Source organism: Ahaetulla prasina, chromosome 1 (assembly GCF_028640845.1).
Source record: "Ahaetulla prasina isolate Xishuangbanna chromosome 1, ASM2864084v1, whole genome shotgun sequence".
NCBI classification, from domain to species: Eukaryota; Metazoa; Chordata; class Lepidosauria; order Squamata; family Colubridae; genus Ahaetulla; species Ahaetulla prasina.
Window position 1 is genome coordinate 366313163 of NC_080539.1, and position 14836 is coordinate 366327998.

The window sequence follows — 14836 nt, forward strand, 5'->3', positions numbered from 1 at the left end:
AGGCAGATATTCTGCAAAATACAGGCAGGAAATCGCCACATATTTATATGGTACTGCCAACCCTACAAGGTAAGCAAGATAAAGAAACCAACTTCACAGAAAGACTATATAGATAGTCTTCAACTTACAACCATTCCTTTAGTGAACATTTGAAGTTACAACGGCACTGAAAACGATGACTTATCGACTTATCCCAGTGGTGGGATTCAAGTAATTAAACAACTGGTTCTCTGCCCTAATGATTTCTTCCAACAACCAGTTTGCCAAACAGCTCACAAAGTTTAACAACCGGTTCTCCTGAAGTGGTGCAAACTGGCTGAATCCCACCACCGCTTATGACCATTTTTCACACCGGCAACCAGGGATGGGATTGAAAAATTTCAGCAACCAGTTCGCTGCCCAGTTGCTGGGTGGGCGTGGCCTCAGGGGTGTGGCCTACTCGGCCTCCTGAACCACGGCCGGGGGGGGGGGGAGGTGTTTTCACCCTCCCCAGACACCAGAGGTTTTCCTGGAGCCTCCAGGAGGGCGAAAACGGCCTCCCCTGGGCACTGGAGGCCCTCCAGAAGCCAGAAATGGGCCCTTTTCCGGACTTCCGGTACTTCCAGTAGGCCCATTTTTCACCCTCCTCAGACTCCAGAGGCTTTCCTCAAGCCTCAAGGAGGCGAAACGGCCTCCCCTGGGCACTGGAGGCCCTCCAGAAGCCAGAAATGGGCCCTTTTCCGGACTTCCGGTACTTCCAGTAGGCCCATTTTTCACCCTCCTCAGACTCCAGAGGCTTTCCTCAAGCCTCAAGGAGGGCGAAAACGGCCTCCCCTGGGCTCTGGAGTGTTGTGTCTTGCCCGCTCTCACCACAGCCGGGGCCTTCTTATCTGCTTCCAAACACGGAGGAATGTCCTAGTATGCCTCCCAGCCCCAGCCCTGGCTCCATGCCCAGACAGGCTGAAGAGGAGGAAGTATCTCCAGCCCCCCGCTCTGGCTCCATGCCCAGGCAAACGGAGCAACTAGACCCCTCCTCCTCCTCCACAGCATGTGAGCCTGAGGGAGGTCAATTGCCAAAAGCTGCAGACTGGAGTGACCCTCGCGTCAGAAGACTTGATAGACGGAGGCAACAGAAGGAAGGGACGGGCAGGTCTGGATAAGTGCTGAGTCATGGAGCCACACCCCATGGCCTATATAAAGGACCTGCTTTCTGGCAGTCTCTGAGTCAGGCAAAGTCTAAACATATCTTGCTGAAGTCACTTCCTGGTCTCCTGCCTGCCCTGAGGACTTTGCTAGGACTTTGGCAGAGCTGCAGAGGCATGCCTGATTCGGATTTCCCTGACCCGGCCGTCAGCGGAGGAGTGGGACACGACACCCAGAGCCTCCGCAAGCTTCCTGCGCTTACCTGGCATCCAAAACGGGCCGTGTGGAGACTTCTGGGAGGGGAGGGGTGGGCGGGGTCAGCTAGTCCTTGGAACAACCAAATCGGCGAACCAGATTAAAATGAACATCCCGTTCGCCTGAACTGGTCCAAACCGGCTGAATCCCATCGCTGCTCACAACCGTTGCAGCATCTCAATGGTCACGTGATCAATATTCAGGTGGTTGGCAACTGGCACATATTTATGATAGCTGCACTGTCCCAGGGCCATGTGATCACCATCTGTATCCTTCTCAACTGGCTTCTGACAAGGAAAATTGATGGGGGAAGCCAGATTTGATAAATAGCATGACTCACTTAAGAACTGTAGCAAAAATGTAAAGTGAGGCAAAACTCACTTAAACATCTGCCACGCTTAGCAAGGAAAACTTTGGTTTCTGAAACTGTAGTCGCAAATTGAGGACTATCTGTAGTGATACTATATAGGTAGACCCTGACTTATGGTCACAATTGAGCCAAACATTTCTGTTGCTAAGCGAGACATTTTGCTCCATTTTACTATCTTTCTTGCCACAGTTAAGGGAATCACTGCCATTGTGAAGTAAGTAACACGGTTGTTAAGTGAATCTGGCTTCCCCACTGATTTTACTCATCAGAAGGTCGCAAAATGGGATCACATAACCCCAGGACAACTGCAACCGTCATAAATAGCAACCAGTGGCCAAACCAAATTTTGATCGCATGGCCATGAGCATGCTGCAACGTGCAACAGTTATAAGTGTGAAAAATGGCCATAAGTCATTCTTTGTGTGCAGTTGTAACTTTGAATGGCCACTAAACAAATAGTTGTAAATCAAGAATTACTTGTATATATGCGTACACTGATTTTAAAGTGGTGTTTGGCCCTTCAGTGAACTCACAGTTACGTTAGCCATAAATGTCGGCAGATCATATAGTTTACTGAGGTAGGATCTTGCCAGGGAGTCGGGGAGAAGCTATCTGAGCCTCTTTCTAATGCTTTTCCTCCTTCATGGGTTCAAGGCCCACTTCTACATCTGCTGTTGCCTTAACCCCTTCTGGGTAGTTCCTCCAAGATTGTTATCTCCATAGCTGCCTACAGATGCTCTTTTAACCAGCAAGCACCTTCGACCCCCAATAGCATTGTTAATGGCTCCAATGAAAGCAATCAACACTTACAAGAGCTTTTCCTGAACACCGTATTGGTCATAAATTTGAAGAACCTTTCTGCATAGAAGCTGGGCCTGTGGACTGACACCGTATCCTAGGAAAACAGGAAAGGGAAAAAAAGTTTTTGTAAAAATGTCATGCGTTATAAAACCATAGCTCTGAAAAAAAAATCGGACTGCAGGATTCATTAAAAAAATGTTATCAGTATACCAGAATATAAATGTGGACTATGGATCGGTGAAATCCAACATGTTCTAACAGGTTCTGGAGAACTGGTAGCAGAAATTTTGAGTAGATCAGAGAACTGGCAAATACCACCTCTGGCTGGCCCCAGTTGGGTGGGAATGGAGATTTTGCAATCTCCTTCCCCTGCCACGCCCACCAATCCACGCCCACAGAACTGGTAGGGAAAACAATTGGATTTCACCCCTTCTATGGATGTTTTGAAAAGTATTCCAAGCAAACCTTTCTGTTGCTCATTAAAGCAGCCATGTTTAAGCTCCTCCTAAGGTAGATCCACCTTTTCCCAAATTCAACCAGAAACTAGAAGAAAAAGGCTTTAAGGCAGGGGTGTCAAACTAGATTTCATTGAGGGCTGCATCGGGGTTGTGTCTGACCTGTGGGTGTGGCGTGAGAGGGTAGGCATGGCTCGTCACTCGTGTCGGGGGCACCTGTGATGGCCCGAGCGCTCTGCCAGCAAAAATGGACTCCTGAGCTCTGTTTTTGCCTGCGACAGCCTCCTGCAACCTTCTGCCAGTGAAAACAGGGTTCAGGATGGCAGCCTGCAGCCCTCCTGAGCTCTGTTTTCGCCTGCAAAGACACCATGAGCTGGGTCTTTGCTGTTTCCAGGGCACCTCCTTGGGCGAGATCTAAGCACCCACCCCCCGGGCCAGATCCAGCCCCCGGGCCTTGAGTTTGACACCCCTGCTTTAAGGAATAGCCAAGCACAAACCTAATTTCTATAAAGAGACAAGAAGGTCTCTGCAGTTGTGCGCAGAGACATTCTGCAACCCACACAGTAAGCTTAAACCAAACCCGTAAACAAGTGGAACGGTCTGTATGCAGAGGGTATAGATTCTCCAACTCTAGAGGTAATTAAAGAGCACGGACAGCTAATTTTCAACGATAGTTTAATTGCCTTTCCTGTCTATGGCTGGACTAGATGATCTTTGGGATCACTTCCAACTCCAACTCCAACATTTGAATTGAATGTCTGCAGAGAGTTGGACTAGATAATCCTTATGGTCCCTTTGAATTCCACACTGCTATGATTCTGAGTCTATGAAACCTTGAACCTAGCTGTTTCCTAGCTGTACGGCTGACGACAGCTTTCACCAATAATCCATGATTATGGACTGATATGTTGTCTGAATGTCTGTTATGGTACACTGAGAATTACAAAACACAAGTGCCCCATGTGCACAGTGGTTCTCTACCTGTGGTCTGCAAATCCCTGGGGGCCACAATGTCTTCACAATGGTTCCACGAAGGCTTGAAGAAATGTTATGATTTAAATCTTGAGTTAAGTCTTGGGGCCACAAAAGGTATTTAAAGGGAGTCCATGGTGAACAAAAAGGTGAGAATCACTGGTTTAAAGGTAAAGCTTCCCCTCGCGCATATGTGCTAGTCGTTCCCGACTCTAGGGGGCGGTGCTCATCTCTGATTCAAAGCCGAAGAGCCAGCACTGTCCGAAGACGTCTCCGTGGTCATGTGGCTGGCATGACTAAACGCCAAAGGCGCACAGAACATTGTTACCTTCCCACCAAAGGTGGTCCCTATTTTTCTACTTGCATTTTTTATGTGCTTTTGACCTGCTAGGTTGGCAAAAGCTGGGACAAGTCACGGGAGCTCACCCCGTTATGTAGCACTAGGGATTCGAACCGCTGAACTGCCAACCTTTTGATTGAGAAGCTCAGCATCTTAGCCACTGAACCACCCCATCCCTATCACAGGTTTACATCTTCTTTATTATGAATAGATTAATTTCGTCTGCTAGTTCCCTTTAAGGGGGCAGCACAACTGAGGACAATGTGGGACCATCATTTGCTACCATTTAATTGGGTTCAGACTTACCCCATCATGGACGAGAGCTTTCCACGTATGCTCCAGTTTCTTGATTAATCTGGAAGGAACAGACAAGCAAAGGATTGAGAGGGGGAATGAAAGAACCAAATAAAAACAGGGCCAAACGCCAGTCTCTTCTCCGGGTGCACTCAGAGTGTGGTCAAAAAAGTCAAGGTGACAGCCATAATGACGCAATCAAAGTTCCACTGACTTGTGTGTGTTGCACATATAAAATGGGTAGGATTTGAACTGCACTTTTAACTGGACTTCACACCTCTCTGCTCTCCACCAAGGAAGTCAGAGACAGGATTAAAGTTGAGCAGGATTAGGGGAAGTCCGTGGACTATCAAGATCTATCTAGAGGTGGTCCTCCACTTACAGCAGTTCATTTAATGACCGTTCAAAGCTACGGCGTCACTGAAAAAAGTGACTTGTGACCATTTTTCACACTTAAGACCGTTGCAGCATCCCAATGGTCACATGATTTACATCCAGATGCTTGACAACTGACTCATATATATGACGCTTGCAGTGTCCTGGGGTCATATGATCCCCCTTTTGCAACCTTCTGACAAGCAAAGTCAATTGGGAAACCAGATTCACTTAACAACTGTGTTGCTACCTTAACAGCTGCAGTGATTCGCTTAACAAATTGTGTCAAGGAAAGTCATAAAATGGGTCAAAACTCACTTAACACATTTTCTCACCTAGCAGCATAAGTTTGGGGGGGGCTCAGTTGTGGTCGTAAGTTGAGGACTACCTGTATTTTGACAACCATATGGAAAAGGCTCTGATGTTGGGAAAGATGGAAGCCAAAAGAAGGAGACGGCCGAGGATGAGATGATTAGAAACACTATGAACATGAATTGGGGCAAACTCAAACAGTGGAGGACAGAGGGGCCCAATTCACGTTCATTGTGTCGATGACCCTCTCTAACCATCTCGTCCTCTGCCGTCCCCTCCTTTTGGATAGGAGGATAACCGTGGAGGATAACATGGCCGTGTTATGGTCCATGAAGAGTCAAACACAACTTGGTGAGTGGACAACATCAACAACAACAACCGTAGACTACCATGAGAGGAAATACAGAAAGAAATACAGAGCTTAATCAAACTTTCCATATTTCGAGTGGAATCTGTCTCTTACAGGTAGTCGTTGACTTACAACCAGTTCTGGAGTACCAATGGCTGCACATCCCCTGAAGTCACATGACCGCATTTCAACTTGGCAACTGGCTCAACTTAATCGCCGGTCGCTGTGTTCTGCAGTCACGTAACCATGATTTATGACCTTTTCCTGCCGATTTACACCTTTCTGGCCAATGTCCAACAAAAAGCGCCCATAGAAACTACATTGATTCAATTAACAACCATGGTGCTCCCTTAACGGCCACTGTGTTCATTGAACGACTGCTGCAAAAAAGTCATAAAATTGGACACAGTCATGTGGGTGCTTTGATTTTACAACTATCATGAGTTATAATGCAAATTCCGGCCCCCATTATGAATAACTGGTGCTAGATGACTAATGATCGACTGGAAAAGAATGGCCGGCAGTTTTGCAAACATGACTAATGAAAAGTCACAGCAAGAACATTCCCTTCCAGTCCAGGGACTTTGCATCAAAGGCTAATCATAGAATAGCTAAGATGATGTTGGAAAGGAGACCCAGTGATCAAAACAAACTCCAGAGGCTCCTTTTGATGGATGACGGCATTAAGAAAAACGATGCAACGTTCCAGAGATCAGAAGAAAACAATTTGTCCCTCAGCCTCCCTTCCAAACAGGGAACAAAATTGTAATAATGTCTAGATTTGGATAAATTGGAAATTGCTCGATGGAATGCAACACGTTATGCTATTGTGTAAAAGGAAAGAAAAAGAGCTAGTTCACTCAACAGGGTCTCCTACAAAGTGCCTGATAGTAAAAGAATAAAGGGATTCAAACGATTCAAAAAGACCCAATTTTTTTTCACTTAGTACAGATAGTCCTTGACTTACGACCACAGTTGAGCGCAACGTTCCTGTTGCTGAGCGAGACGGTTGTTAAGCGAGTCTTGCCCCATTTTATAATCTTTCTTGCCACAGATTAACGGAATCGCTGCAGTTGTGAAGTTAGTAACACGGTTGGTAAAGTGAATCTGGCTTCCCCATTGCAAAAGGTGATCGCATGGATCCCCCAGGATATTGCAACTGTCATAAATACATGCCAAGGGTCCAAATTCTGATCCCATGGCCGGCCATGGGATGGATGCTGCACTGGTTACAAGAATGAAAAACGGTCGTAAGATGCTTTTTTTCAGTATCGCTGTAGCTTTGAATGGCCACTAAATGAACGGTTGCAAGTCAAAGACTACCTGTGATAAACAAAGGCTGAAGGGTTTCTACCTTGATTTTTCAGATTCTCTGTTCTTCAGATTCTGTATTTTAACATCTATTTTTTTGGCATTAAAACTCATTGCAGAAAGAAAGCCTCTGTGAATCGTATGTCAGCTAGGAAAGCCGCAAAAGGTGATCACATGACCCCAGGACCCTGCCACCATCATAAAGACATGCCAGCTACAGAAGGCCCGGATTTTGATCATGTGACCATAGGGGTGCTGCAACGCTTGCAAGTGTGAGGACAGGATGTCATTTTTTTCCCAGAGCCACTGAAACTTTAAATTGGTCACTAAATGAACCATTATTAGTCAAGGACCACCTCTAACGTTCTTGTTGTTCAAATAGATATTTCAACTGTTTATAAAATAAAGGGCCAGATACTCAGAAAGTTACATATCTCATGAGACTCGCTAAGATCTGTGAGATGGACGGCATATAGAAAGAAAGAAAGAAAGAAAGAAAGAAAGAAAGAAAGAAAGAAAGAAAGAAAGAAAGAAAGAAAGAAAGGAAGAAAGGAAGGAAGGGAGAGAAGGAAGGAGGGAGGGAGAGAGAGGAAGGAAGGAAAGAAAGAAAAAGGAAGAAAGAAAAAAAGAAAGAAAGAAAGAAAGAACGAGAAAGAGAAAGAGAAAGAGAAGGAAAGAAGGAGGGTGGGAGGGAGGAAGAAAGAGAATGAAGGAAGGAAGAAAGAAAAGGAAGGAGGGAGAGAGGCAGTAAGGAAGGAAGGAAAGAAATAGAAGAAAGGAAGAAAGGAAGGAAGGAAGGAAGGAAGGAAGGAAGGAAGGAAGGAAGGAAAGAAAGAAAGAAAGAAAGAAAGAAAGAAAGAAAGAAAGAAAGAAAGAAAGAAAGAAAGAAAGAAAGAAAGAAAGAAAGAAAAAGATGTTCTGAACTCTCAAAGCAGAACAGGGATAGCACCCACCTGTAGGACTGGAGGATATCGATGATCCCAACATGCAGTAGCAGACGCTCTCCTTTGCCATTCACTGCTGGAATTCCTCCCATTCTGAAAGCACAAAGGAGAGACAGTTAGTATCTACTTGCTTAGTTAAAGTAAGAGCCACTTTGGTCTAGTGGTCAAGACTAGAAAGTGGGAGATGTGAATTCTAGCCATGAAAGCCGGCTGGGGTGATTTTGGGCCAATCACCAGGAGATGGTGAGTTCTAGTACTGCCTAAAACATTAAACTGCCCTTAGGGCAGTTACCTTGGGCCAATCACTCTCAGCTCAATTCACTCACAGGGTTGCTGTTGTGGAGGAAATGTGTATTGAAGGAGGAAGGTGTGTTGGCTATGTTTGCCACCTTGAGTTATTAATTGATCAGTGGAACAACTTGCTTCCAGAAGTTGTGAATGCTCCAACACTGAAAGTTTTTAAGAAGGTGTTGGGTAATCATTTGTCTGAAGTGGTGTAGGGTTTCCTGCCTGAGCAGGGGGATGGACTAGAAGACCTCCAAGGCCCCTTCCAACTCTGTTATTCTATTCTATTCTATTTGTAAAAATAACAAAGGCAGGTTACAAATAAATGGTAGTGGGTGCAATGCCCAGTTTCCATTCCCCTGAACACAAAGGGTTTCCAAGGCATGCTTAAAATGGTCTCCCAACTGTGTGAATTGCCTCAAGGTGCACATACACTCTTACTTTCTTCTCCTCACTCTCTCACACACGATCAAGTGTAATTAAATCCAAGGGAGTAATTATCACAAAAATCTACATGGACCATCCATCCTTGGAATAATGCAAGGTCACGTTTTGGATCTGCCTGTGTGACACGCAGAGACATTTTGTACCACTCAGAGCCCCTGCATGAGGGAGATGGACAGTTTAAAAATATGAAAAAGAAAAGAAAAGAAATAAATATATGCCGGCTGCCAAGCCTCCAAATCAAATGATTTGCTTAATGACCGGGGTGATTGGCTTAACGACTGCAGCAAGAGGCATGACATTGGGCACAACTCACTTAATGACCGCATTGCTTAGCAATTGAAATTCACGTGGTCGTAAGTAGAGGACTACCTAAGGGCCGTGGATAGCTCAGGCTGTAAGGAGCCTGGTATTAGAACACAGTAACCTGCAATTACTGCAGGTTCAAGCCCGGCCCAAGGTTGACTCTGCCTTCCATCCTTTATAAGGTAGGTAAAATGAGGACCCAGATTGTTGGGGGGCAATAAGTTGACTTTGTAAATATACAAATAGAATGAGACTATTGCCTTATACACTGTAAGCTGCCCTGAGTCTTCGGAAAAGGGCGGGATATAAATGTAAATAAAAAAAAAAAAGGTGTTACAACTCCCATCATCCCCAGCCATTGCAGTCCCTGGGGAGGAAGATCACACTATGCACCCCGATTTGGACTCGCACTCATTTACCAAGGGTGTAATATGTTAGGCTAATTCTTTACGGAGACAGATTTAGCTGCGACTGGGGATCTGAGCGACACCTAAATCTGCCACTGCAAAGAATTGGCTGAATCACTGCGAAGAATTAAATGCTGATGAGCATTCAACACAATGGCCTCTCATTTAGGGCAATGGGAGCTGGCGATTTTCCAGTGGCTTCAGCTGTTCCAAATTGCATTCTCCAATATGCCTCATGTTCTGAAATCTTTCTTTAGCATTTGAGATGGGAGACGATCCCCTCCCCCCACCCCCCTCTCTCTCTCCCTTTCCCCAGGCACCCTGAAAAAGCTCCGAGAGGGAGAAAAGGGAAGTCAAGGAAGGGCACTTAAACCCAACCATCCCCCCCTCCCCTCCCAAAAAAGAGGTTAAGATGCCAGGCTTTGTGAGCATGGCTGAAGATTTCTCCCCTCCTCCCCCTAGAAGTTGGCAAAAGCATAAAGAGATTACCGTATAAATACTATGTTAACCCTCCATCACTGTTATACATTCACACATTCCTCTGTTTCCAGGGAATTAACATCTTTTTATTAGAAACACTTAGCTCAGGGGTGTCAAAAACAAGGCCCATGGGCCAGATCCGGTCCACAAGGTGCTTAAAGGGCCTCTGGTGGCTCAGCAGACTAAGTCTGTCTGTTATTAACACAGCTGCTTGCAATTACTGCAAGTTCAAGCCCCACCAGGCCCAAGGTTGACTCAGCCTTCCATCCTTTATAAGGTAGGTAAAATGAGGACCCAGATTGTTGGGGGCAATAAGTTGACTTTGTATATAATATACAAATGGATGAAGACTATTGTAAGCCGCCCTGAGTCTTCGGAGAAGGGCAGGATATAAATTCAAATAAATAAAAAAAAATCTGGCCTGCGGGGCCAATCTAGAAATAGCAAAGGAGGCTGCCAGATGCACAAGTGCATCTGGCAGCCAAAACGGGGCATGGGGGGGCAGCACCCCATTTTGGCCAGCAGGGTGCTGCAGGAGGCCATCCAGGCCAAAAACGGGGTGTGGGGGACCACGTGAGGCCCCCCTGTGCCCTGTTTTGGCTGGCAGGGTGCTGCACTAGGCGTCCGTCCCGTGTCCACCCTTCCCTGGCTGGCCCCCAGAGAACTACAATGCTGATCCATCTCTCGAAGAAATCCAATTTGACACCCCTGACTTCGCCCATCTGGAGGGCCCAACCATTCCCAGAAGGGCAGAAAACAAGCAGAATAAGCTACTGGCAGAAGAATCAGTTTGAGGTAGTGGTTAAAAGCACCGGGTTAGAAACTGGGTGACTTGTGAGTTCTAGTTCCATCTTAGGCACCCAGTCACCTGGGAGACTTTGGACCAGTATCTTGCTTTCCACCCTAGGGAGGACGCGACAATGGCAAACCGCTTCCGAAAATGGTGCCAAGAAAACTGGAGGGGCTTGTCCAGGCAATTGCCAGAAGTCAAGACTGTTCTGTCCCCACTTTGCCTCTGTCCGAGTGATGGCTTAATTAGCCGGCACTATCAGCTCTGGTAGCAGAATAGTGAATGTCTGCCAAGTGTCTCTGTTATCTACCTCAACGCTGATGAGTCACTCAGGAACAAACTTCAGCTCTTAGTTACTCAGTTGATTTGCATGCTACGAAGAGGCACAGCAGCTCTAGCTGCCTTTATATCCTGTGGGGTGTGACTCCATGACTCAGCACTTCCTAGGCCTGTCCCACCCCTGCTTCTGTTGTTCCCTCCTCTCCTGCCTACGAAACCTAGGGTCCAACCAAGCCTGACTGTCATCAGCTGGACCTGAAGGCGTGGCCTGGGGGGGGGAAGAGTCAGGGGACGGAGGCCTCGTTATCTCTTCCATCTGGCCTGCCTCTGGCTCCTGGAGCTGAGCCAGGGAAGCCGGTGCTCCCGAGGTAAATCCTGATGGCCCTTCCCCCTCACTTTCCAAGTCACATTCTGGCAGGAGGCCTGGCTCCGAGTCACTTTCTGGCAGGAGGCCCAGCTCGGGGGGTGCAGACACAACAAAGGCCAATTTAAGAGATATATAAAAAGCTTTACTAATCCAAGGAGCCATCTTTTGTCTGAGGCAAAAAGGACATTAGCCTGGGACGGTGATCTGCATTCTCAATTTCGGGGACATCCACAGGGTATGGAGAGTCATGATGGTGGATGGGATGGTATGGAAAAAGCTCTGTTTTTTTACAGACCATACATAAAACATAAAAAACCAGACGGAGCTTCAATTGCAGGATTGTGGTCACCATCCTGGCATTTTTGACCATACCCTGCGGATGCCCAACCTCCTTGGTTACAAATTTTTCCCTATCCCTAAACACTCCAGATCAGGGGTGTCAAACTCATGTTGTCATGGCGGCATCATGTGACATGTTGGGACTTCTATCCCCTTTGCTAAACCGGGTGTGGGCGTGGCCAGTGTGTGACATATCTGGCCTGCAGGCCGGGAATTTGACAGCCCTGCTCCAGATCATTAACTCTTGGGCAACACAGCCACATCGTTCACAGCACGCTAAAACCTTCCCTGGACATCTGTTTCAAAGGCTCAGCAATCCAGGTGGTCATCGATTTACGAGCTCAACCGAGCTCAAAATTTCTGTAGCTAAGCAAGACAGTTGTTAAGGGAGGTTTGCCCCATTTTACGACCGTCCTTGCCACTGTTGTTAAGTGAATCAGTGAGGTTATTAAGTTAGTAATATGGTTGTTAAGTGAATCTGGCTTTCTCATTGACTTCGCTTGTCAGAAGGTTGCAAAGGGAGATCACATGATCCCAGGACATTGCAACCATTGTAAATGCATGCCAGCTGCCAAGAATCTGAATTCTGATCCCTGCAACAGTCATTAAATGTGAAAAATGGTCATTAGTTACTTTTTTCAGTGCCATTATAAACTTCGAATGGTCATTAAATGAACAATTGTAAGTCGAGGACTACCTGTACAGGTAATCCTTGATTTACGACCACAATTGACTCCAACATTTCTGTTGCTAAGTGAGAAATTTGTTAAGTGAGTTTTGCCCCATTTTACGTCTTTTCTTGCCACAGTTGTTAAGTGAATCACTGCAGTTGTAGTAACATAATTAAGTGAATCTGGTTTCCTCATTGAGTTTGCTTGTCAGAAGGTCGCAAAAGGGGATCACATGACTCTGGGACACTGCAGCTGTCATAAATGTGACTCAGTTATCAATCATTCAATCATGACTCAAACTATTCTCCAAAGCACCTGAGGGCAGGACAAGAAGCAATGGGTGGAAACTAATCAAGGAGAGAAGCAATTTAGACTAAGGAGAAATGTCCTGACAGTTAGAACAATTAATCAGTGGAACAACTTGCCTCCAGAAGTTGTGAATGCTCCAACACTGGAAGTTTTTAAGAAAATGTTGGATAGCCATTTGTCTGAAATGGTGTAGGATTTCCTGCCTGGGCAGGGGGTTGGACTAGAAGACCTCCAAGGTCCCTTCCAACTCTGTTATTATGTTATGTTATGTGACCAGGGGGAAGATGAAACGGTCAAAAGTGTAAAAAAATGGTCCTAAGTCACTTTTTCCAGTGCCGTTGTCGCTTCGAATGATCACTAAATGAACAGTTGTACGCCGAGGAGTACCTGTTACTCAAAACTGCCTGTGTGACTTACGTGTCATCCGTGTCAATGGGTTCCCCTCGAGCAGCCCCGCCCTGGATCGACTCCATGGCGGTGGAATACAGAGCCTTCTGTCCCACGGGGCGTTTTTCATCAGACATGCTTTGGGCCCCGTCAACTTGTCGTTCCCGTTCCAGCTGGTCTATGTTGTGCACCCCAAGGAGCAGGCTGTAATCCATGATTTTGAAACTCTCCAGCACCTGAAGGTGATGGGAGAAAAAAAAAGGAGAAAGTACAAGAAAAGCCAGGGAGGGTCTAACACTTGCTAGGTGAACAGCTCTTAGAACTTAAGACTTAGGATAACTGTATTGTCACTTGGAATGTAGACTAATTGGCATACTTACGGGACCGCCTGCTGTTACCCTATGCCTCCCACCGACCCGTACGCTCACACAGAGAGGGTCTTCTCAGGGTGCCGTCCGCCAAGCAATGTCGGTTGGCGGCCCCCAGGGGAAGGGCCTTCTCTGTTGGAGCACCTACCCTCTGAAACGAACTTCCCCCTGGTTTACGTCAATTACCTGACCTTTGGACCTTTCGCCATGAATTGAAAACGTACTTGTTTATTCAAGCAGGACTGGCTTAATTTTTAATATCCTAAATTTTTACATTTTTAAATTTTAATAATTTTAACTGGTGTATTTTATTTACGGGTCAAATTTGACGGTTTTAATTTTCGGCCATTTATAGAATATGTTATTTTAACTATGGTTTTAGTTTGTATATTGTTCTGTTTTAATCTGGCTGTACACCGCCCTGAGTCCTTCGGGAGAAGGGCGGTATAAAAATCTAAATAATAAATAAATAAAATAAATAAATAAATAAACATTAAAATGAAATTGCGTTGCATGCAGCTCTCAAAGGGTCACCGTTACATAAACATAAATAAATAGAAAATTATGCATATATCCACATGTATTATGACACAGAAACAACACAGTCTAGTTGAGATGTATGCATACAGTCTGTCACAGAAGCGAATACACCCTCTCACGTTTTGTAAGTATTTAAGTATATCTTTTCATGTGACAACACTGAAGAAATGACATTTGGCTACTATGTAAAGTAGTGTGTATACAGCTTGTATAACAGCGTAAATCTGCGGTCCCCTCAAAATAACGCAACGCACAGCCATTAATGTCTAAACTGCTGGCAACAAAAGTGAGCACTTTAGACATTAATGGCTGTGCGTTGCGTTATTTTGAGGGGACCGCAGATTTACGCTGTTATACAAGCTGTATACACACTACTTTACATTTTAGCCAAGTGACATTTCTTCAGTGTTGTCACATGAAAAGATATACTTAAATATTTACAAAATGTGAGGGCGTGTGCTCCTGTGACATACTGCATATATGGCGAAAAGAAAGAATCCTGTGAGTTCACCAGATGGATGGCATAGGGAACAAAGCTGTTACAACAGCAACTGCTTGCAATATTGCAGGTTCAAGTCCCACCAGGCCCAAGGTTGACTCAGCCTTCCATCCTTTATAAGGTAGGTAAAATGAGGACCCAGATTGTTGGGGGGCAATAAGTTGACTTTGTATATAAATATACAAATAGAATGAAGACTATAATGTAAGCCGCCCTGAGTCTTCGAAGAAGGGCGGGATATAAATGCAAAACAAAACAAAACAAAAAAACCCTTCAAAACCTCCTCCCAATGGGGAGCAACAGAAACAGATCGTGAAGGGGGCGCGTGGGGTCTCTAACAATGCTTCGAGCTCTAAGCATATAGCACTTATAAACAGTATCCTGAATAATGGGAAGCGAGCTTCCAACGTACGACCACAATTTCTGAGCCCAGATTTCTGTTGTTAGGTGAAACATTTATTAAAT

The 14836-nt window shown here is 45.6% G+C and overlaps 1 protein-coding gene across 4 annotated transcripts in view; it reads right to left on the minus strand.

Moving 5' to 3' along the window:
* PIP5K1C (phosphatidylinositol-4-phosphate 5-kinase type 1 gamma) overlaps positions 1 to 14836 on the minus strand; it is an 87531-nt gene that overhangs the window by 31497 nt on the left and 41198 nt on the right. For all 4 annotated transcript variants that reach the window (XM_058163501.1, XM_058163500.1, XM_058163498.1 and 1 more), the window contains 4 exons: positions 12995 to 13200; positions 7910 to 7993; positions 4622 to 4670; positions 2558 to 2642 (listed from right to left, as the gene is read on the minus strand). In XM_058163501.1, the coding sequence (XP_058019484.1) occupies positions 2558 to 2642; positions 4622 to 4670; positions 7910 to 7993; positions 12995 to 13200 (424 nt within the window). The remainder of the gene's footprint in view (positions 1 to 2557; positions 2643 to 4621; positions 4671 to 7909; positions 7994 to 12994; positions 13201 to 14836) is intronic.